We start from the raw sequence: 22,664 nt of genomic DNA on the forward strand, positions 1-22,664 counted from the left end.
TTTCCAAGGACACTATCGACTCCTTATTACTTCCAAATTAGTATGCCAGTGCTCTTAAGTGAATTCAGCTGCATCTATCTTATTTTTTCAACAGAGAAAGACAACGTTGAGCTGAGTGAGAGGAATCGGAGAGAGGAGCAGTTGCACAGAATCTCTGGGGTGATGAGGTCACACTAGAGCTTTAGTATTCCAATTTTATCAGGGCTTATTTGAAACTGAAAATTATAATACAGACAAGGTGACTTTAATTACTTTTCTCGGTTTCATCTGCAGCATGGGAATAATGCTTCTGATGTGAAGATAATGACAATAAAAACATTTTGAAAGAAGTGGTTTATGAAAGGTTATCCAGTGACTTTGGAAGCAATGATCCAGCCTCAGTCTTAGTTTCCTAATCTGTAAAATGAAGTAGCAATGCCCACCTTACAGGACTGTTGTGAGAATTCACTAAGGTGACATTTTAAAGTAGCCATTATGGTCCCTTAGACTTAGCAAGTGCATATACCCAGCCAATCTGTGTTCCCCTACATTGGGTTGATGGGACCAGATTCTGGTTCTTTTATTTCTCTATTTCTCTGTCTTGTAAGGATGCTGTGATGTAAGTCTTCTACTTAAGGACTCTTTAAATACAAGCTTTTCTAAATTGCAACTTCTGTCTAGGCCTTTTTATGGTGGGGGCAGAGTGGGGGAAGATTTGTAGAATCCATCTCTTACTTTTCTAATTAAAATCAATCTTCAGACATTGCCATATGCTGAGTTGGCTTCAGAATTTGTTTCATTTAGAAAGGAGATATTCTGTTTGGAGAGAGGATGTTTCTGTAATTACCCACATTGAAGTTTCTTCTGAATACTTTGAAGAGCTCTGTGACATGAGTTCTCGTTTTGATAATTCTTTGGAGATAGATTTTGGCAAGCAATAATCAACTTTGCTTGAAGGACTGTGTGAATTCTACATGGCCTTCTTAAACCTTGGCATACTAACTTCATGTTGCAGAGTTACTGGAAACGAAGATATCAAAGGAATGGCATCTTTACCATTTAAAACTATTTCAGATGTTGCCCTTTCTCGCCGTGGATGTTCGTGGTGGGTGTGACAGGATGTGGTACCTGATATTGCAGGAATGTCAAGGTGTTACTGCATCTAAAAACATATCACCAAATGGTGTTTATCAACTCACTCAATCTGAGACTCCTTGAACTGTCATAGGTACTTCACAGAGCAAAGTCACGGTATTGACCTTCAAAGAACTTATGGGCAGGAGACATACTGCCCATATGTTTACTTTAGCTGTGTTTTTTTTTTTTTCGGGGGTGGGGTAGGTGAGACTGTTGTTTTGTTGTTGTTTGAAGGATGAAGGGGGATAGGGAACTGGGCTACATAGATCTGTGTGGTATGGTACAGGGAATGCATTGTTGACCTGTATTAAGTTGGGCTGAAAGAATGGATATTGAGAATGGGGCAGCAGGACAGATTGTTCTGGCCTAGGATGTGTCCTGGGAGAAGGCCAAGAGAGCTGAGGCTGGAGAAATGGATGAAGGTAGGTGTGGGGCAGTAACATAAGATGAGCAGAAGACTTCCCAATGGAGGTTTCACCATGGGGAGTGAGGCATGCTGACTTGTTTCAAGGAATGATAGTCATTGACAGAGACGGTTGGATCCAGGGAGAAAAGCAGGACATGGTTGTAGCTTTTTGAGCTCTGAAGCTGAGGTCCGGAAGAGGGGAGGTCTACAGTCTACCTGAAAGAGTTTAGCCTCTGTCTGAGATATAGCCATGCAGACATAGAGAACAGAGACATATATGGAAATTGGTTAAAGAAATGCTGACGTTTTGCTAAAGACTAAGTGTCAGGAAGGTTATACTATTAGTGATGTGATAGTACTGAGCACTTATTTTTGAATTTTTTGGCAGGATCTGTAGGATTTAGGGAAGAAAAAAATGAACACGGGAAAATCTTGCATATGACAGTGACCTATAGGTAACGGGAGATGGAGAAATACGCTAAGGAATAGAGATTCCTGTTCACACCGAACACTGGAGGCCAGGAGTCAACGATGCTATGACTGTAGAGAGCATGTGACCCTAGAGAAGACAGGGAAGAGAATTTTGGGACGTGTGTAGGAGACACCCTGCTTCTTAATTTTCATTGTAGTTTTTGTAAACCACTCGAGGCAAACCCCTTTGGGACATGGGTGGCACCGCTGTGATTTTTTGGCCAGATGGCTGAAATCAGTTAAATCAGTTGCAAAAATCAGGAGCTCATTGAGGGGCATGTTTCCTATTTATCAACTCAAGTCAACACTGATTAGCAACGTCCCACACCTGGGAGGGAGAGCCCAGCGCTGCCTGATTTCTGCCGAGGGCTCTGGCTTTTCTCTCTTTCTGATAACAGGATGGCAGATCTTGAAGCTCCGCAGCACTGGCCCTGCTCCTCGTCCTGTGGCGGCCCCTCTCTCCTCCCTGGGATCCTGAGGGCGTTGGGAACTGGTGACCCTTTTGTGGGGTTTGGCAGCCCATCTGAGGCTTTCGCTTCAGGGACAGAGCATGTGGGGTTCTTGCGAAGACTTTTCTCCGGGAATGTGAAGACCTTTCCGGTCTGGAAGCCTGTCAAGTCGTGCTCCTGGGGGAGGAGCCCTGCAGGACATCACGAAGAGGGCTCTTTAGCGATTAGATGTAGAATTTTGTGGAACGGAGAGAACTTTAAAAGTGATCATTTGGTATGCGGGTGGTTTTTAAACAGGCAAACGTTTTTGGCCGGTCTCTGGGATCCTATATTCTATTTAAAATTCTTCTATTTGCCTATTTCGGTGGAGACAAGTAGATTAAATAAATGCTTGCCACCTGTAATAAGTGCTTGTCTCAGGATGGCATATAAAAGACATTGAATACATTTTCATTGAAATGAACTTGCTGACTGGCTGAAAGAATGAATAAAATAAAGTGCTATATACCCAGACCCCACAGTAAAAAGCCAGACTCTCCCCTTCACAGCTCTGTTTACTTTTTCCCTCCCCTCCCATCCCCTTCAATTCCTTCACAATCTATGGGACCTCCTTATCTTATAGAATTTCTCTAGACTTAGAACCAGGATTCCTCCTATCTGACGTTTATTGTGGGCAATCAATGCCAGGAACTCCGAAAGCTTTGCTTTTTAAAACAGAATCTGTCTCCTTCCTTAAATACCTTTCTTTCTCTAGTTGAACTTTCTTTGGACTAAAGTAAAACTGAAGTTATTGAATCTCCATTAATCGATGATGTACTGAATAGCATATACTCTGTATAGACATGATACAGGACAGCCTTTGTTTACATTTGGCAGAAGTTATGGCTTCCGAGCTTTGGGAAATTCTAGAAAACATCCCTTGCCTTTTGTTTTTGGAAAAGTCAGGCTTTCCGGATGAAGCAATCAACAACGACAGCAGTAACAAATATATGAGCACTGCCCCCTGCCCCCCATCACTAAGTTTCTGAACTTAAAGAAAGAAAGAAAAGCAAAAACCCAAGCCAAGCAAGGTGACCTTTTCTGTGTTGGAGATCTAAAAGAAAGTTTGGATAGTATTTTGGTGTTTTTCTGGAAAAGCATTTTAACACCTGAATTTCTTTGTCTTGTAAGCAAACCCTCAAAACTGTACTTTGAAATTAAACATAGGAAAGAAGAATCAACACTAGGAAAGAGCTTGACCACCGTATGGGGAAGGACCCAGGACAGAACAAAATGCAGACCCACGCCTCTTGTTTGCTGTTTCATTTAGTAAAATGTGATGTGCTTCTCTCTGCCTAATCTTGTCTGTCTAGCAAAATGGGGAAACTGTGCTACTTATCAGTAAATAACGTTTCTAGGAGCCACGTTATTTAGGAAGTGGTGGTATTTATAAATACCTCCCCTGCTGCCTGCTAAATTGTAAAAGGAGTGGGATTTAGTGAGAGAGGTGTTCTCAGAGACCTTAATATAACATCTTTTTTAAGATACTCAAGCACTGTTAACTGATCATTTGGGTGGGCGGAGATAGCTGCATGTAGGTAAAGGCAAAAATGTGTCTTGTTGGGGCTTCCCTGGTGGCGCAGTGGTTGGGGGTCCGCCTGCCGATGCAGGGGACACGGGTTCGTGCCCCGGTCCGGGAAGATCCCACATGCCGCAGAGCGGCTGGGCCCGTGAGCCATGGCCGCTGAGCCTGCATGTCCGGAGCCTGTGCTCCGCAGCGGGAGAGGCCACAACAGTGAGAGGCCCGCGTACCGCAAAAAAAAAAAAAAAAAAAAATGTGTCTTGTTGAAAATACGAGAGTAAGTTGAACTTTAATGAGTGATTCTATAAGGACCTGGGTGCTGAGTCTGTGGCTAACTCAGGCTCCTGGCCTCTCTTTCTGGTCTGCTTTGGCTTCTGCAGTGTTTATTAATGTTCACAGGCAGCCTCTGCAACGCCTCCCCACCGCAGCCCTTAAGGTGTTGGGCCCACACCCTCCCTTCTGGCCTCCACTACCTCCTCCAGCAGTTCTCCTAGAATCCCAGCTGTGGCTGCTTCCCTGTCCTAAGCTCTGAGACTGTCCTGGGCAGCGGCTGCGTCCTTTGTTCCTTGGCCTCTTTGCACCAAGCATACTGTCGAGTGCTTAATAGGCACCTGGCTGTTTGAAGTAATGTACAAATGAATTAATGAACTGAGTTTACAAACATGGAAGCAGCTAACCAGGCAAAACGAGGTGAGTGCTAACTTGAAACACTAAGATACTGTGGAGGGTCAGGGAACAGCAATAAATCTACAGGGAATTGCAAAACCCCTCAAAGGGGCAGCATTAGAAGGTCAGGAGTGTTTCCAGGCACGGGAAAACGTGAGCAAATGTGCAGAAGCATCAAAGTGCATGGGGCAAATGGGCAATATTAAATAATCGGTGGAGATGCAGGGGATCTGAGCCTGAGAAGAGAGTTTGCAGCTTATAAATCACCTGAGATGGCCGGCCAAGGAGCGGTTGGGACAGCCTGGTGGTGCAGGGCAGGGACCCTGGCCAGCCTGCCACCGCATATTAGTAGCCTGACCTTAGGCAGATCTCTTAGCCCCTATGTCTTTGTTTCCTCATCTGAGACATGAGGGTAGGGTAACTCTGGTGCTGGTGTCAAAAGGTAGATGGGGGCTTCCCTGGTGGTGCAGTGGTTAAGAATCTGCCTACCAATGCAGGGGACATGGGTTCGAGCCCTGGTCCAGGAAGATCCCACATGCCGCAGAGCAACTAAGCCCGTGCACCACAACTACTGAGCCCATGTGCCGCAACTGCTGAAGCCCATGTGCCTAGAGCCCATGCTCTGCACTCAACAAGAGACGCCACCTCAATGAGAAGCCCGCACACTACAACAAAGAGTAGCCCCCGCTCGCCGCAACTAGAGAAAGCCTGTGCGCAGCAGCGAAGACCCAACACAGCCAAATATAAATAAATAAAATAAATTTATATATAAAAATAAAAGGTGGATGGGAGAGAATAGAGAGTAAGGCTTTGGGAACAGTAAGGAGGCCTTTTGATCAGCCAGTGCCTCATACCACCCCTGCCCATAATGGGCATTTGATAAATAAGTGAATGAGTGAATGAATGAATGAATGAATGATCCAGATGAGTGCCCAGGGCAGAAAACTAGGGCAGTGGCTGTGGGAATGTACAGGTTAATTTTGCTGCTTGCTCTCAGCTCTGAAAGAAGTTTGGATGAAAGAAGTTTGAAACCTTAAAAAATAGTTTTATTTTTTGTAACCAGTGTTTTTTTTTACCTATGCATATTTCAACTATTAATCTAAATTGATAAAAGATGATTATAACAATAATATAGCTGATGTAATTATGTTTATAATTTGGAGAGGAAATTTAAAAGAATATTATGTGTAAAAACAATTTAGAGAAATCCTGAGAAGGGGGACAACCCTTTGCATTTATAATGCTTTGGGGTTTCTTTGTTGTTTTTTGTTTGTTTTATTAAGAATATTTTCTTTTTTTTTTTCACAGCTGAATACTTTTCAAGCAGTTTTGGCATCTGATAAGTCTGACACCTACGCCCTCTTTCTTTATCCTGCCAATGGCCTTCAGTTCTTTGGAACCCGCCCCAAAGAATCTTACAATGTCCAGCTCGAGCTTCCAGCCCGCGTGGGCTTCTGCAGAGGGGAGGTCGGTGACCTGAAGAGAGAGGGACCATATTTCAGCTTGACTAGCACTGAACAGTCTGTGAAAAATCTCTACCAGTAAGTAACATGGGGCTTACGCCCTTTCCTGTTGGAATGTAAAGACCCTTAGGAGCTACCTAAACTTGAGTGGCCCTACTCATTAAATATCATCTCCGTGGTTTCTAAGCAAGGGATCAGATCGAAACCAGGAACTAGGCTAGACCCTGGGAGGAGCACGTTGACCAAAATATAAACAGTCTTTTATTTTTCCTGCCCTATTGGCTATAGATACTGGAAACAGAACTCGTGTGTGTGTGTGTGTGTGTGTGTGTGTGTGTGTGTGTGTGTGTGTGTGTGTGTGTGTGTGTGTGTGAGCACAGCCAGTGAGGCTTGCTATGGAAACCATTGCCCTTGGAACCACATAAAAACACCCAGTAATACAACTGCCCAGGTTGAGGTTTTTCCAGGTTAATCGTTTCACAGCTGGAGACGTTGTGAGTTAGTCTTTTGGACAGATAGGTGTTAAAAGTTAAGAGTAGTGTAATTTGGGGAAAAAAAAGGAAAACCAAACAAACAGATTGGTAGATTTTTGGAAGTCTCAGGATTTCTCAGTGGCTTCATTATCTGAAATCGTCCTGAGGGTTTTCCATGCAATGCCTGGGACCAAGCACATTCCTTAGTCCCATCACATAAACTCACTCTGCTCGTCCACATCGTGCCCAGTATCTGGGTTAGCACCTGTTGATATTTAATAATTTCCAGGCTCTAAAAAAAATCTCTGCTTTTATCCCTTCCATGAATACTGGTCTAGAAGGCAGACAGAGAATACTTTGGTTACCTGGCCTGCCTTGACTCCTCTAAGTTTCGTTACATGATTCCTGGGTATTGGAACATCTTACACTTTTGCATGCCATCTGCTTTACTCGGAGACCACAGAGCGGGCCCTACAACCAAATAGGGTTACTGAGAGCTGACATTTATTGAGAGCTTACTGTATGCCAACATTGTGCTACACACTTTCCAGAAGTTCTCTTAATTAAAACTCAACAAGAATCCCAGGGGGAAAGTTCTTCTCTTTTCTCAATGTGACACATGAGCTTAGGGAAGTTAAATTGCCTATAATCTCAAAGTTATGAAGTGGCAAAGCCAAAATTCAACCACAAGTCTGGAGCTCTGAACTACTTATTTTATGCTGAATCCTGGCCTGCTTTCCCCTTCTCATGACTCATGTCGGACATCTTTTGAGCTCCACCAAGGTTGCCTTTTTAGTCTTGACTCTGGAGAAAACTTAGCTCCTTATTCTCTCTCCCCTGGTTCCACCCTCCTCTTCTACTCTGGAGCCATAGGTTCTCTGCCTCTCAGGCATTATCGAGAGCTCACCATGGGCCAAGAGCTGGAAAGAGAAAGATGTCTAAGGCCCAGGCCCTGTACGCAAGCAACCTGCACTCTCCTAGAGTCGACAGACAAACAACAGTTCCAGAGCATGGGAGTAAGTGCTAACACCTCCTCAGGGTACAGGAGGCAGTGAGGGCCGAAAAGCCGGAGGGAAAAAGCAGACGTGTTCCCCCACCATAGCCGTAATGGCCTCTAAGAACTCACACAGACACACGCACGCACACATGTACACACATACACCACTTCCATTTACCTCCCTCCATGCCTACCTCATCTTTGTCTTTCATGCTTCATAGAAACCTCTGAGTTGCTTGATTGAAAGTGGAAGATATGGGGCCAAAATGACCGTCAGAGGAATTTTTCTTTAGTAGAATCTGTACTTAGTATAAAAACTAAAATAGGGCTTCCCTGGTGGCACAGTGGTTGAGAGTCCGCCTGCCGATGCAGGGGACACGGGTTTGTGCCCTGGTCCGGGAAGATCCCACATGCCGCGGAGTGGCTGGGCCCGTGAGCCATGGCTGCTGAGCCTGTGCGTCCGGAGACTGTGCTCCGCAATGGGAGAGGCCACAACAATGAGAGGCCCGCGTACCGCAAAAAACAAACAAACAAACAAACAAAAAAACTAAAATAAAGTACAAACAACGCCGAGAAATGTGAAAAGTAAAAATTACCCATTCTCAGTACTTCAAGTGATAACCATTATTAACAGTCATTCCAGAATTTTAGGTTTATGCAAAACCTTTTTCAAAACCAAAATGGTTCTTTTGTTATACATATGGCATCTTCCCACTTGCTGTCTATGGGTGTCTTTCAGTAAGATATCTGTTATATTATTATTTGAACGCTATAAAACATGGCATCATATATAGCCTGTATTATTAAGACAATAACTTATTGATGAACATTTAACTTATTTCTGGTTTTTCCTTTTATAGTTATTGTTTCAGTAAACAAAATAATACACATTGCTCAGATGCTCATTTGTCTTAAACATAAATTCTTGAAAGTAGAATTGCTGAGAAAGGATATATGCATTGTAACATTTTAATGTATGCTAACCAACTGCCCTTCAGAAACCCTGCACCAACTTACATTCTCACCAGTAAGGAGGGCTGTGATCAACAGTGTCTGTTTCCTACAAGCTTCTAATCTTTCTAGTATTTGTGAATCTGATAGGTGTAAAATGTTCATATTTTCACTGTAATTTCTTTGATTACTAATAAAACCGAACACCTCTTCATATGGTTAATAGCCATTTCTTTGCTATTTTCTATTGAGGTGTTTACAAAGACCTTTAACAAATAAGAAAAAACCTAGTAAAGATATTTGCTCTCAAATGCTGTGAATATTTTTATCCAGTTGTTCATCTTTAAAGTTAGTTATGATCTAGAAGGTGTACGTTTAGGGTTGTCAAAGTTATTGGCCTTTTCCTTTATGATTTCAGGTCTTGGTATTATTCTTAGAAAAGCGTTCTCTACCTCCAAATTATAGAAATGTTCCTCAATTTAACCTTCTATTTTACATTTATTCATTTATTTATTTATTTATCTGGTGTGTGTGTGTGTGTGTGTGTGTGTGTGTGTGTGTGTGTGTGTGTGTTTTATTGAAGTATAGTTGATTTACAATGTTGTATTAGTTTCAGGTGCACAGCAAAGTGATTCAGTTTTTTTTTTTCCGAATTCTTTGCCATTATAGGGTATTACAAGATACTAAATATAGTTCCCTGTGCTATACAGTAGGTCCTTATTGGTTATCTATTTTATATATAGTAGTGTGTATATGTTAATCTCAAACTTCTAATTTATCCCTCCCCGCCTTTCCTCTTTGGTAACCATAAGTTTGTTTTCTATGTCTGTGGGTCTGTTTCTATTTTGTAAACAAGTTCATTTGTATCACTGTTTTTATATTCCACATATAAGTGATATCATGGGATATTTGTCTTTCTCTGCCTGGCTTACTTCACTTAGTATGATAATCTCTAGGTCCATCCATGTTGCTGCAAATGGCATTATTTAATTCTTTTATATGGTTGAGTAGTATTCCATTGTATATATGTACCACATCTTCTTTATCCGTTCATCTGTCAATGGACATTTATGTTGGTTCCATGTCTTGGCTATTGTAAATAGTGCTGCAATGAACATGGGGGTTCATGTATCTTTTTGAATTATAGTTTTCTCCGAATATATGCCCAAGAGTGAGTGGGATTGCTGGATCATATGGTAGCTCTATTTTTAGTTTTTTAAGGAACCTCCATACTGTTTTCCATAGTGGCTGTTATCAATTTACATTCCCACCAACAGTATAGGAGGGTTCCTTTTTCTCCACACCCTCTCCAGCATTCATTAGTTAAAATTTGAAAAATATGCAGAAAAGTGGAGGGAGTCATCTAGATTTACAAGCTGTTGACATTTTGCCATATTCATCATTTTTTTTCTTTTTTGCATCAGTAATTTAAAGTAAGTGACACACAGCATGCCATTTACTCCTCAATGCTTCAGTATGCATCTCTAACAAATAAAGTTATTCTCCTAGTCAATGGAATTGTTGGGCTTCCCTGGTGGCGCAGTGGTTGAGAGTCCACCTGCCGATGCAGAGGACACGGGTTCATGCCCCGGTCTGGGAAGATCCCACATGCCGCGGAGCGGCTGGGCCCGTGAGCCATGGCCGCTGGGCCTGCGCATCCAGAGCCTGTGCTCCGCAACGGGAGAGGCCACAACAGTGAGAGGCCCACGTAGTGCAAAAAAAAAAAAAAAAAAAACCACAATGGAATTGTTGTCTTCCTCAAACTTGTCTCATAATTATAAGCTCAGAGGTCATAAATTATATAATTCATAGTGTGTTTGTCATAACTCTTCTGCACATTTAAATATGAATGTACACATTTGTATTTTTTGAGATTATACTTTTCTATCTCCTGGAAGACAGTAGTTACTAAGTACTTATTACATGCAGGGCCCCATGCTGAACATTTTATGTGATTTTCTAACTTAATCCTCCTAACAACCCAGGGAGGAAGGCACTGTCGTCTCATTTTGTAGCCTTGTTTTCCTTTCTAGGAAATAAATTAAGTTCTTTCTGTCGCTAAGCTTTCCAAATGACCTTGGATTTTAGGATAAACTCAAACTGGCTACTTTCTCATCATGCCCAATGACAAAAGCTAGGGTAGTGATTTATATTTAATTAGAAGATCATTTTATTTAGCTTTTATCTGTCATAATTTGTATTTTCCTACTCTTTTAAGCTTTTATAGTTTTCTGTTTCTGACTTCAAGAAGAAATTTCACAGCTACAACACCTCTGATGTGACAATAAACTCAACATCCTCAGATCTTCAGAATTCTCTCTTATCTTCTTCAGGGTTCCTTGCTTGCTTGCCAAAAAGCACTGGCATTAATTCTTAGAACCTACCAAGTCTACATAACATACCGCACAAAGGATCACAGTTTTGCTTTCTACGTTCCTGTTTCCCTGAACTAATTACAACAGCAGCAGTGGCAACAACAACAATACGCAAGGGGGTGGGGATTGATTGATTGATTCTTGGAATTGTGTTAAAAATATTATTGCTATAGAAATCCACATGAATATGATGAGTACCAACCCAAATGAGCAAAAGTCTCTTGCCCTTATATGACTCAACGAATTTCCTGTTGTCTTATTAGTCATTAACTGATTTCTCATGGACTGACTTTTGAGGAAATCCCACAGCATGAGAGACTTAGAGCCTGGTGTTTGGGCCATATGCCAGAGAGTACAGAAATGGGTGTATTCAAGCCAGCCAGACCCTTTGTTCCTTCAGGTTTTTTCTTATTTGTTTGAAATTGTGTATGGGGTTGTCCTCTTTGGAATGTATCACTGACTAAAGTAATGGATAGCTGGGACATTTGGAAGGCTGAATGGAGCCCGTGTTCTTTTCTAGTGAGGGAAACGCGTGAGCTCCCTGGCTCCAGATGTTTCTGGATACCTCTCACCTGTGACCCGTGGCAGTTTGATTAACTTGCTTTCTTATTTTCCCCTTAATTTTGTTCTACATTGGCTCAACATTTTTGAGACTTAGGCATTTCTATTCCTTTGAATTTGTGGACATGGGTTCAGCAGTCTCTGTGAATTAGTTGGTTGATTAATCCACATGACTAAACCGCAAAATGTCTCTAACATTCTGTAATGTGGAGTGAGATAATTAGGATGTGCCCTGACTAGTGTATTAGTTTTCTGACGTAATGTGGATGTTCAGAACACGGGCTTCGGTGATAGTGCTGAGTTCAAGTCCAAGCTCTGGCAGTTATTAATTGTGCAACCTTAAGACGATTCATCTCTCTAAACCTGTTTTCTCCTCTGAAAAATCGGTCACGATCACTGCCCCTACCTTGCAAGTTGTGTTGAAGAATGTTTAACACTTGGCATGTAACTAACTCTCACATAAAAAATATTGTTTAAGGGTTTGGCAAAAATGTTTAAGCATATGTTTTCTTGAGTTTGTTAAAAGTAGAGGAAGGATAGGGCTTCCCTGGTGGTGCAGTGGTTGAGAGTCCACCTGCCGATGCAGGGGACATGGGTTTGTGCCCGGGTCCGGGAGGATCCCACATGCCGCGGAGCGGCTGGGCCCATGAGCCATGGCCGCTGAGCCTGCGTGTCCGGAGCCTGTGCTCTGCAACGGGAGAGGCCCGCATACTGAAAAAACAAAATAAATTTAAAAAAATAAAAGTAGAGGAAGGATAAAATATTCCCACATTCCCTATTTGTTTTCAAATAGCCATTTAGATAAAACGTGTAGAGCAGAATTCTGATTTGAGGGTCTGGCCTTCGGTAGACACATGGCCTTTGAAACCCATTGTTAAATAAGAGGTAGTTTACATCAAAATTCCAGTATGATCTTCAGTTACCGTGTAAGTCTGGTTTTATTTGGGTTTCCTGCCAGTGAAAACTCTGAATCTGATCTTAATAGTCCTTCAGTTTTAAAATAAATCGCTCGCCTTTGTGGGAAGGTGGTGGATGGACACTTTTGTGACAAAGTCCTGTTTCCGTTTTATTTAGACACAGCAACCTGGGGATTCCTGGAGTGTGGGCTTTTCATATCGGCAGCACCTCCCCATTGGATAATGTCAGGCCAGCGACAGTTGGAGGAGACCTTTCCAAAGACCACCCTCCGGCTCCCCTGGGACATTCCTTCAGCCGCGCTGTGGCCCTGGAGGGTGACTACACTGAGGACAACTTGGATTATTATGATGAGAATGAGGAGGACGTCGAATACCCCTCCCCTGCTGAGCCAGAGGAAGCGTCGAATGGCCACAGCACAGCCGATGTTTCCTTCCACTCAAAAGCTGATTCGAGGCCGTTAGGAGGTGGGATCCCTCCGCCGGATTCTGACCCGGCCTCCCCTTTGCCACGTCCAACATCTAGGGATGGGCCTGAAACAGACTCTGCCACCTTGAACCCTCAAACCAAAGAGGGGAGACCTCAGGGGGAGATAGATGCCCCGGATTTAAAAGGCCGAGTTGAGTCTTCTGAACAGCCGGGGACCACAGTCCCTGCTCCACCAGAGACTGGAAGTTCACTGGATCCTTCCCAGCAAGTCCCGCCTCCCTACCCAGATGGACGGGCACAGCCTGCAGACAGGGATGTTCCTCCAGCCCATCCAGGAGGAGAGGCCGTTCTTCCAAATTACCCCGGGCCGGATCACACTCCACCCCTGGGTCGCAGGAGGCAAGTGGTCGGAGTGGAGGACGACATCAGTTCCAACACCGAGGGTAAGTGGGTTTGAACCCTGGGTACTAAAGAATTCATTGAAAAAATGCTGATCTTCCAGAGAGTCGTGAATTTTCTCTCAAGCGAGTTGAGGAAGAGTTTCGCAAAAAGAGGCTTGGGACTGATTTCTAAAACCCATTGTTTCAGGAGATGGAGTATCTTTCCTTTGCCAAAGAAATCTTGGCAGGCAAATTCTGTTTGGAATCTCTTGACCATTACTAATGTTTTATTTATTTATTTATTTATTTTTAAAATGGGCCTCATGAATCCCGTGGGGAAGAACTGGGGTTGCGCGTGCCAGCTGTGCTCTCACGTGGAATGAAGTTATTTCAGTTTGAAAGTTCAGCAAAGGTAAAGAAGCGTTTTGAGGCTTCGCACACATTACGGTACTGGAGGGCTTCAGGCTTTAGTTTCAAGCAGCGAGTTGTGCTGGCTCGGATGAACATTCCGGCTTCTTCCTCTGTGATGGGATGACCCCGGTGCTCCCCTTGCTTAGAGACACGGCGGTGGGCTGTGGGAGAGGGGACCCCTGGGGAGAGAAAACTGCGAACCACCTGTGTCTTGTCATTTCTGGTTCACGGCTGTGCAGCTGTGCTAGTCAGCTCCCCGGAGCCTTGCCCTCATTTCATGACTCACTGACCAGAGCGAGGGGCCAGCAGAGAAATGCCCAGGGGAGGTGACGGTTAATTAATACAGACACGGAGCCCATGTCACCTTCTTTTGAAGGCGAGACTTGTCATGTCAGCTCTTTCTTCCCAGTCAGGGATGTAAACACCTGAATGGGAAACTGGCCACGGATTCATCCCATTTGTTCCAGGGACTGCTCATCTGACCTCTGACAGGAGGAGAGAGGTCAGAGGTGAAAGCATTCTTTAGGACCTTTGTTTTTTTTCCTTCACCTTTTCTGTTTCCCATACTTTTTATGGTAAAACAGGTTGACCTAGCAGAGGGTCTTCCAGGTGGCTCTGCTGTGGTCCTGATCTGCAAGAATTTGCTTGAAGAAGCCCTTCTTTCAGGAGAGGTGAAACTGTTTTGTGACTGAGGCAGCATCGTGTAATGATTAGAGGGAGAACGTTGGTGTAGGTTGGAATCCTGCCTGTCACGCTGTCCGGGTGACACTTGATGTAGCGCCCAAGCCTCCAGTTTCTCCTAAATTTGTCGAGAGGATTAAAAGAGATCACGAAGTTCTTAGGCCAGCGTCTGTACTAGTTGGATCTTAATAAATGGTGGCTGCTGTTACTAATTATAGAGGATTTAAAGCAGTGGGAATGGGGGTGGGGTAGTAGAGAATGAAGAGTGGGCTTGTTAAATACTTGTGCCTTAATTTGTGCCTAAGGACCACGTTTCTCTCAAGTTGAAGATGTGAAGTTTATTGGAAGGCTTCAGAACCTTCACACCCTTCTGATAGTCTCCTGAATTTGCAGCATAAGTGCCGTCTATCTAAACAAAATGTAAAGCCCAGTATCAAAGACACTTTGATCAAAGAGATTTTTGAGGTAAAGATGTGCTCCTATGTGGTCTTTTCATTTGTGGGTTGTGATTTCCTGCTCTGGGAAGAGCTTGGAATATTAGAAAGCAGATCCCTGGGGTGAGTTGTTAAAGGGTTAAGAAGAAGGGGCTGCACATCCTGCTTTGAACTGTGAGGGGCCGGATAAGCTCGAATAGCTGTAGGGGTCCAGGGAACTGGCCATAGAGAAAAAGAGGCAGCAGCGAGAACCCTCGCGGGGCATGGCTATGATACTTATCAGCTTCTGGATGACGTCTACCACTGACATCTTAGAAATGGCAAAACGCCTTCGAAACAGCTGGTTAATACAATGAAACATTTAGGAAAATAAATCTAACTAGAAGTTTTTGAAACTAGAAAAAAAAAGTCAACCACCGTATTAGCAGACAGGGAAAGCTTGAAAACTTGAAAGCAGAAAGGGAAAAATAGGTGAACCTCTGGTTTCACCTCAGGCTGTAGGAAGACTCGGTATCCATGGGGAATTTGTTCCAGGATCCCCCCGCAGATACCAAAATCTCTGGATGCTCAAGCCCCTTAGTCAGCCCTCCGTATCCACGGTTCTGCATCCTCAGGCCCCCCCACCTGCGGGTTCCCCTAACCGCAGATCCTTGACATTGCACAGGATCCGCCGTTCCTCGAATCCGCGGAGATACCGGGGAGCTGACTGTATAGAACCGTGCAATTGTTAATTACTTGGTTTTTCTTGGCAGTGAACTTTGTTTTTTCAAACAAAACATTGGCATCCCAGAGGTCCATCAGGCAAAAGTGGACTCCCTCTGGGAAAGCCAGTGGGCGGAGTGGCAGAGACTCACATCAAAGAGCGCCTGCTAACTGTCCAGCCTCAAGCCATCTTGACCAGCTTTTCCTACTGATGCAGTGGAGGAGTGTGGATTTTGGTGTTTGCTGGAGTTGAGCTTGATTCCCAGCTCGGCCATGTGGTTTGGGATAAGACATTTTCTCTGTTTGACTCTCATTTTCTTCAGCTATAAAATGGAGATAACGTAGACCTCATCAAAGAGTCGCGAGAATTAAAATTGGGCGTGGAAGCACCGTGCCCAATAAATTTTAGTTTCCCCTTGAAGCTTCATAGTAGTCAGTTTGGTAAACCAAGAAATTAAAATTTAAAGCCCTCCCCCAAATATCTCTCCCTTCTCTTTAAATTTTTTTTTTCCCTCTTAGGAACTCTTTTTATAGACTTTTTATTGAGAAATCTAGATTCTTTTAAGATCATGTCCACACCAGGCAAGAATGTCCCAATTTCACTCTAGTTCTAGCCTCGAGCGTATTATTTGCTTTGTTCTGTTTTCATAGACCACAGAACCGGCAGTAAATTGGATGCACAAGCTTTCTCTGTCTCAGGGGTCTTACTTCTCCAAGCAGCTCTGGAAGCTTGTCAAACCAAAAGTTACCTGAGCACCTACCATGTGCCCTTCTCTGACTGGGGCACGAGTGGAAGTTTTCACTGGTATTTATCAAATGTCCACTCAGACTCTGAGAGGCAACTTTGCTTGGATTGCACTAGCACAGTTGATCCTCAGAATTGCCCTGTGGGGTAGATACTATTATCCTGCTCACAGTACAGAGAAGGAAATTGAAGACTGAAAATACGGAGTGATTTGTCTGCGTAAGAGGCAGACCAGTACTGCGGCGAAGCCATGGAAGATTAGAGCAGGCTGCCAGGTAGCACAGCACAGGGCAGATTCACCTGCGGTGCCATCAGGGAAGTCTTCATGGAGGAGGGGGGCTCGAGCCAGGCCGCGGGGTCGGAGTCTCAGTTTAGAGAGGGAGAAACGGGGGCATATTCTGGACAGAGGAGTGACAGGAGTGGAGGTGGTGAGGTGGAAATGGAGAGGGAGGGAGGGAGGGAGGGAGTTGGGGGCGGGGGATGTGAGAGGCAGCTGCCACTAAGGCTCCAGATGCCTAGGGCCAGAGACTGCCGGTGTTTTGGGCAGCAGGACAAGCTTGATTCACAGGGGTCGTAGAGATTTTTAAACCTGCCCAGGGGGTGCAATGGGAAGCTTAATCTGACCTCAGTCTGCATGATGAATTAGAAAGGGGGAGGGACACCTGGCTTTCAGAGGCCTCACGTGTTCTCACTCCACCGTGGGATGCTGTTGATTCTGCTTAGACGGCATTCACGCAGGGCAGGCCCAGGGTGTGAACAGGGATTTCCCTGTAGCTTCTGGTCCAGCTCTACTTCTGGCCTTGGGAGAGGCCTCAGGAATGTGGTGCTCAAGCAGCTTCTACCCTGGGATGAATTCGAGCAGGCTCTGCTGCCCAGGCCAGCCTTCCAGGCACAAAAGCCCCTCTCCCAGGTGCACCCCCAGGTTGCTGAGGGACTGTGAACAAGAGGACCCCCATACCTGTGAAGACACCTGCACGGGAGAGCCTGCTAGTCTCACGATGGTGGATGTAACCCTCCCCCCACAGAAAAACAGGGTCCTAATAACTGTTTGCCCAACGAGCTTCACTATGTACCACACACATACCCCCAAAACAGACGAAAACTGGAGGGAAAAGCATACCACTGTTTTTCATTATACAGTTGGATGTGGTTTTTCTTGTCTATCATTCTGTGAGGTGGGAAACCTAAGAAAAATCTGTCCTGCAGTGAAAATGTAGGTCCTTTTTCTTGAGGTGGCAGGAAGAGCTGTTAAAAGTAAAAGACAGCTCAGCTGCCAGGGGCAGCCCCGCGCAGGAAGCCCTCCGTCCCCCTTTGCATGATGAACCCGGTCTGCTCCGTGGAGCCTGCTGGCCTTCCACGTGGCCGGGCCAGGGCGGAAGACGAGCGCTTAAGTGTTTCTGGAGAAATGAAGACTGAAGGATGGGTCAGAACAAGTGCAGAGGAGTTTTCCATTTGTGTGGAAAACTCCCAATTAGGACAAGTCTCAAGTACCCTGGCAGCACCTTTGCTTCTTTTCCCTTACATAGCTCCATAACCCTACCCCATTTTTCTTTCTGTTTAAGGATAGGAGAAGAGTGAAAAGCATTAACTGGGAAAAAGAAATGAGATTTTTAAAATCCTCACGTGAAGTTTCCTTTAGCAACAGTCTAACCTCAGTTAACAAAGCTGCTGCAAGCTGAGCTCATTCAAACCTGGCCGGCCTCTGCCCTCCTGCTGGGCCCGAGCTGCCAGCCGACTTGTCCCTATCGTTTTCGACTCTCTGCGACAGGAGCTGCGAGGCAGAGCGTGGGTCCCCGGAGGGTCTGGAAGACAGCCTGCCCCAGTGGGTAAAATTCAGGAGAGAGGAATCTGTGGAATGCAAACTATATTTCTCAAAGTTTGGCTCTAATCCACTTGTGGCTATTTCTCCCGTGGCCCTGGTTTAAAATGCTGATTCCACACCCTTCCTCCACCTTCTGACCCAGAATCTGCCTTTTTATTTATCTTTAAAATATTTATTTATTTAGGCTGCGCCGGGTCTTAGTTGGGGCACACGGGATCTTCAGTTGTGGTAGGCGGGATCTTTTTTCAGCTGCGGCACGCATGTGGGATCGAGTTCCCTGAGTGCGGATGGAGCCCAAGCTCCCTGCATTGGGAGGGCGGAGTCTTACCCACTGGGCCACCAGGGAAGTCCCCGGAATCTGCCTTTTTAAACCAGGTCCCCTGGTGATTCTGAAGCCCGTCACAGTTGAGTACTGCTGGTATAATGCAAGGGGCGTGGGATTTAGAGCCAGAAGATCCTATAATCTCTGTGGGCCTCATTGGTGTCATCTGTAAAGAGGGGATACCACCTCCTCACCACAATAGGAAGAAGTGTGTGAAAACACATTCAAAGCTGTGAGGTACAGAGGCATAGAAACGACCACAGAAAAAGAAAAAGTGCCCTTTGTTTTTGCATCTGCTCACTGCACATCTCATCCAGCTGGGATTTAGACACTGATTCCCCCACCTTCACGGAATTCAGCATCTTTGAATCCACCTGCAGTTCCCATAGAAATTTGAGAAGTCACCTTGGCCAGACGCCTGGCTTTTCTTCCCTGGTTAGAGAGCCACACGTGGGGTCACATTTCTAGGTCCTGTTCTCCCCCTTCCTCAGGGAAGGGAGATGGCTCCTGGGCTCCCGGTTCCGTCCACTAAGGATCTTCACGTGCCCCGCTTGGGGGTTTGGCCTAAGTGGGCCATAAGCACAGCGTTCCACTTCTCAGCCAGGCCAGGAATGAATGCTAGAGCATTCCCTGAAATCCCAGCCACCCCCAGGAGCTAATTGGTCAGATGAAATTCATTCACTACATTAATCAGCATTCTCTGGCTCAGAAATGGAAAGTTTGCAAATATCCTGAACATTTTCCTCACTGGACGTAAGAGTCACCCCAGGAGTGGCTGAGGTAGAGACTCGTGGGATCCGCCTATCGAGAGTCTGAATTGGTAGGTCTAAGGTGTGCCCTGGGAATTTGCATTTTTAACTGGTATCCCAGGTGATTCTGATGCAGTGGTTCCCAGAATCCCTAGGGAGGAACGCAGCTGTCCCTCTGAATGGTTGAGTAGTGCCGTGCTGAGGGTATAAGACCGTGTCAGGGGCGGGCTGAAGCGTCCCAGATGCCTCAAAGGCATCGCGGGAGCTGAGCTGCCACAGACCTGCTCCCGTAAATGGCACCCCCAGCCTTCCAGTTCCCACGCCAGGAAATGAACATCCCCGTGGACCCCTCTCTTTCTCCGCTTGTCCTCCCCACCCTGCTCTCCTTCCCTCTCTCTACCCTCCCCCGACTCCTTCTCTCCCTCCATCCAATTCATCAGCAAACCCCGGCAGCTCCACCTTCAAACAACTCCAGATTTGGTCTCTTCTCATCCTCTCCACCAGGACCTCCTACTATCAAGGCACCGGCTCATTCCTGAGGTTCCTGTAAGTCAGACCGTGGCACTCTTCTGCTCCCCAGCAGCGTCCCCCCCCCTCACTCAGACTAAAGCCCAAATCCTTCCCTTGACCTGTGAGGCCCGACGGGTGAGAACTGGCCAGGATTACCTCTCCTGCCTTCTCCCGTCTCCCTGCCCCGTCCCTCCCACGTGCCCCGCCAGCCTGACGGGAGCTCTTACCCTCACTCATACTCTCCTCTTCCAGGCCTCTGCCCAAAGCTCATCCTCTCCCCAGGCGCTCCGTGGCTGTGTCATTTAAAAGAAGCAAAGTCACTTCTGTCTCCAGCCCTCTTGTTCTTTTACTTTAAGCTTCTGCACAGTTCTTGACACCATCCGCCGTACTGAATAATTGACCTGTCTGTTGACTGCTGCCTAGAGGGGGGAATGTAAGCTCCAAGACAGGAGTTTTTGTCTCTTTTGTTCTCAGCTGTATCCCTAATTCCTAGTCCAGTGCCGGGCCCATAGGGAGTGCTCGATAAGTATTTGTTTGAATTACTGAAAGAATGAAAGAAAATTGTAACAGGCATTTACCTTTCATCTAAGCTGACATTGTCAGTGTTACACGTGCACGTCTGCATGTGAAGGCAGGCACAGAAAAGGGGTCCCGGTGTTCCTCTGTCTAGGAGCGCACCCATCTTTCCCCGGTGTGACTGGCGTGGGCTGGAAGGCTGAGCTTGTGTTCTTGGCTCAGTAAGTCCCATCCTGGGCATGCAGCTCTCCACACACACACACACACATGCGCACACACACGCGCGCGCGCGCGCACACACACACACACACACACACACACACACACACTTGAAAAAGATCCCCAAGCCAGCTTACCAATAGTTAATTTAACCCATCGTAAGTATAGTTTCAGTCTCATAATAGCCTTTCATGGGGCCCTAACTTATTTTTTGTTAGAAACGTGTGGTCTGCGTGTCCATGAACTTATAAACTTTATCACAGTTGCATTTGTAAGTTGCTGGCTGCACTGCTGAGCCTCTCTTTTTACCCATAGAAAAGCCATGCCTCCTCCTAGTATTTTAGTTCAATTAACCCAACTCAACACATCTGTAGTCTTCCTCCAGTTCATCTCTCCCTGTTTCATAATCCTCTCTTAGAAGAGGGATCTTCACAAAACAACAAATAGACGGAACATAATACAAACCCATCATTTCTTTAATTTGAGGGCAGAACAGTGTTAATGTGATTTTATTTTTACCTGAATTTCCTGAAAATGACTACCTTTTAGTCCTGCATCAGGTTGTCTTTTTACCTTGGTGCTCAGGAGTACCAAGAAATAATGTGATTTCTGGCAATGAGGTGTGAGAAGGGGTGTCATCCTGATTTTGGAGAGGAGGAAACACACGGTGCATTTCTGTGGTTTCTGCAGAGCCACCTGAGTCAGGCTGCTGTTGGACGTCAGAACTTGGGACCCTCTGCTGCCCCTGCTTCCCTTGTGTTCTGGAGGGAGAGTCCTGATGGCAGCCGATGCCATGAACACACTCACAACTGTGCCAGTCCCTCCAGGGGCTGCTTCTTAATACTTGTGACTTTTCAGAGCTGGAAAACCCCAAGATTTTGACAAGTTACATTCATTTATTTTTTACTCAGACTGGAATTTCCCCCCCTTATTAAACCAATGGTATAGATAATGATACATCATTTTCTCACAGCAACCTCTTATAATCTTCTTTATTATCCATTCTGTTTTTCTGCCTTGAGTTTTGTGTCACTTTCCTGTTTTAAAAAGTGTTCATGGGGGCTTCCCTGGTGGCGCAGTTGTTAAGAGTCCGCCTGCCGATGCCGGGGATGCGGGTTCGTGCCCCGGTCCGGGAAGATCCCACATGCCGCAGAGCGGCTGGGCCCGTGAGCCATGGCTGCTGAGCCTGTGCGTCCGGAGCCTGTGCTCCGCAACGGGGGAGGCCACAACAGTGAGAGGGCTGCGTACCAGAAAAAAAAAAAAAAAAGGCGGGAGGGGAAAAAAGTGTTCATGGTGATGCCTAATTTTCTATTTTTATCAAACTGGAATTTCTCAGCTGTGTAGGCCTGTTCCCAGTCAGATATTCCACTTGAGTCAAGATCGTCCGCCCTGCCAACCCTCAGCTCACTTCTTTCTCAAGAATCTGTAAGCAGCAGTTAAATACTGTCCAGAAGTTAACACTGCTGCTGCTACTCAGTTCTCCTACCTGTGCTTTTCTGTCAGCTGTGACAGCCATCTGGACAATCTCTGCTGTCTTCTCCCATGTAGCCTTATTTATAAAGTAGGACTCAAACCTGACTGTCCGAAGCCTGTGTTGATTAACCCCAGTCACCTGAGCAGATCCTTTGCCTGGCTCTCGTGATCGATGTCCTTGAGCTCTGCCAGAGGGTGGTTGAGTACAGCTGTCAAGAATCTGGAGCCAGACTTCCTAGGTTCAGATCCCAACTCCACCACCTACTGCCTGTGTGACTTCAGGAGAGTCACCTTAATCTTTGCCTCACTTGTTTACCTGCAAAACAGGGATTAAAAATTCCCTCTTGTGCAAATTAAAAGAGTTAATAAAGTTCATAGCATAGTACCTGGCACATATTAGGCACTCTTTCAATGTTCACCTTGTTATATTCTCACTTGCTGATACAAGTCTACGCTGGCTCCATTGTTACTTCTATGGTGCTACGTTCCCACCCTGCCCCACCGTTGGTTTGTTTTCTGTTCTCCCCGGAATACTGGGTAAGTACTGATCTTTCCATTTCTTCTTCCCCTTCCCATTTCCTCCTTTTCAGACCTAGATGTGGAACACAACTGCCACCCGGTTTTTCCCAGGAGCAGGGTATCTGTCTTCCTTGGGAGCCGGCACCCCACAACAGCACTGGAGTCCAGCACTAGAGTTTTGTGCCATCTTTGCTCAGGCGGCTCCTGGAGTCTCCACCCAACTCCTGCTCCGGGGGATGCAGAGGCAGAGGTGTGCACAGCCACTTTGCCTCCTGGTGGCCGTGCCTGGGATTGGGATCATCCCCTGTGTCCCGGACAAAGCTTTCTCTTATCTGTCAGCAACCCCCA

The 22,664-nt window shown here is 45.6% G+C and overlaps 1 protein-coding gene across 2 annotated transcripts in view; it reads left to right on the forward strand.

Annotated features, from left to right (window-relative positions):
- The window catches only part of NID2 (nidogen 2), a 78,694-nt gene that overhangs the window by 4,607 nt on the left and 51,423 nt on the right, over positions 1 to 22,664 (forward strand). For both annotated transcript variants that reach the window (XM_067735822.1, XM_067735816.1), the window contains exons 3-4: positions 5,978 to 6,210; positions 12,564 to 13,276. In XM_067735822.1, coding sequence (XP_067591923.1) covers positions 5,978 to 6,210; positions 12,564 to 13,276 — 946 coding nt within the window. The remainder of the gene's footprint in view (positions 1 to 5,977; positions 6,211 to 12,563; positions 13,277 to 22,664) is intronic.

The sequence above is a fragment of the Pseudorca crassidens genome, chromosome 1 (assembly GCF_039906515.1).
Source record: "Pseudorca crassidens isolate mPseCra1 chromosome 1, mPseCra1.hap1, whole genome shotgun sequence".
NCBI classification, from domain to species: Eukaryota; Metazoa; Chordata; class Mammalia; order Artiodactyla; family Delphinidae; genus Pseudorca; species Pseudorca crassidens.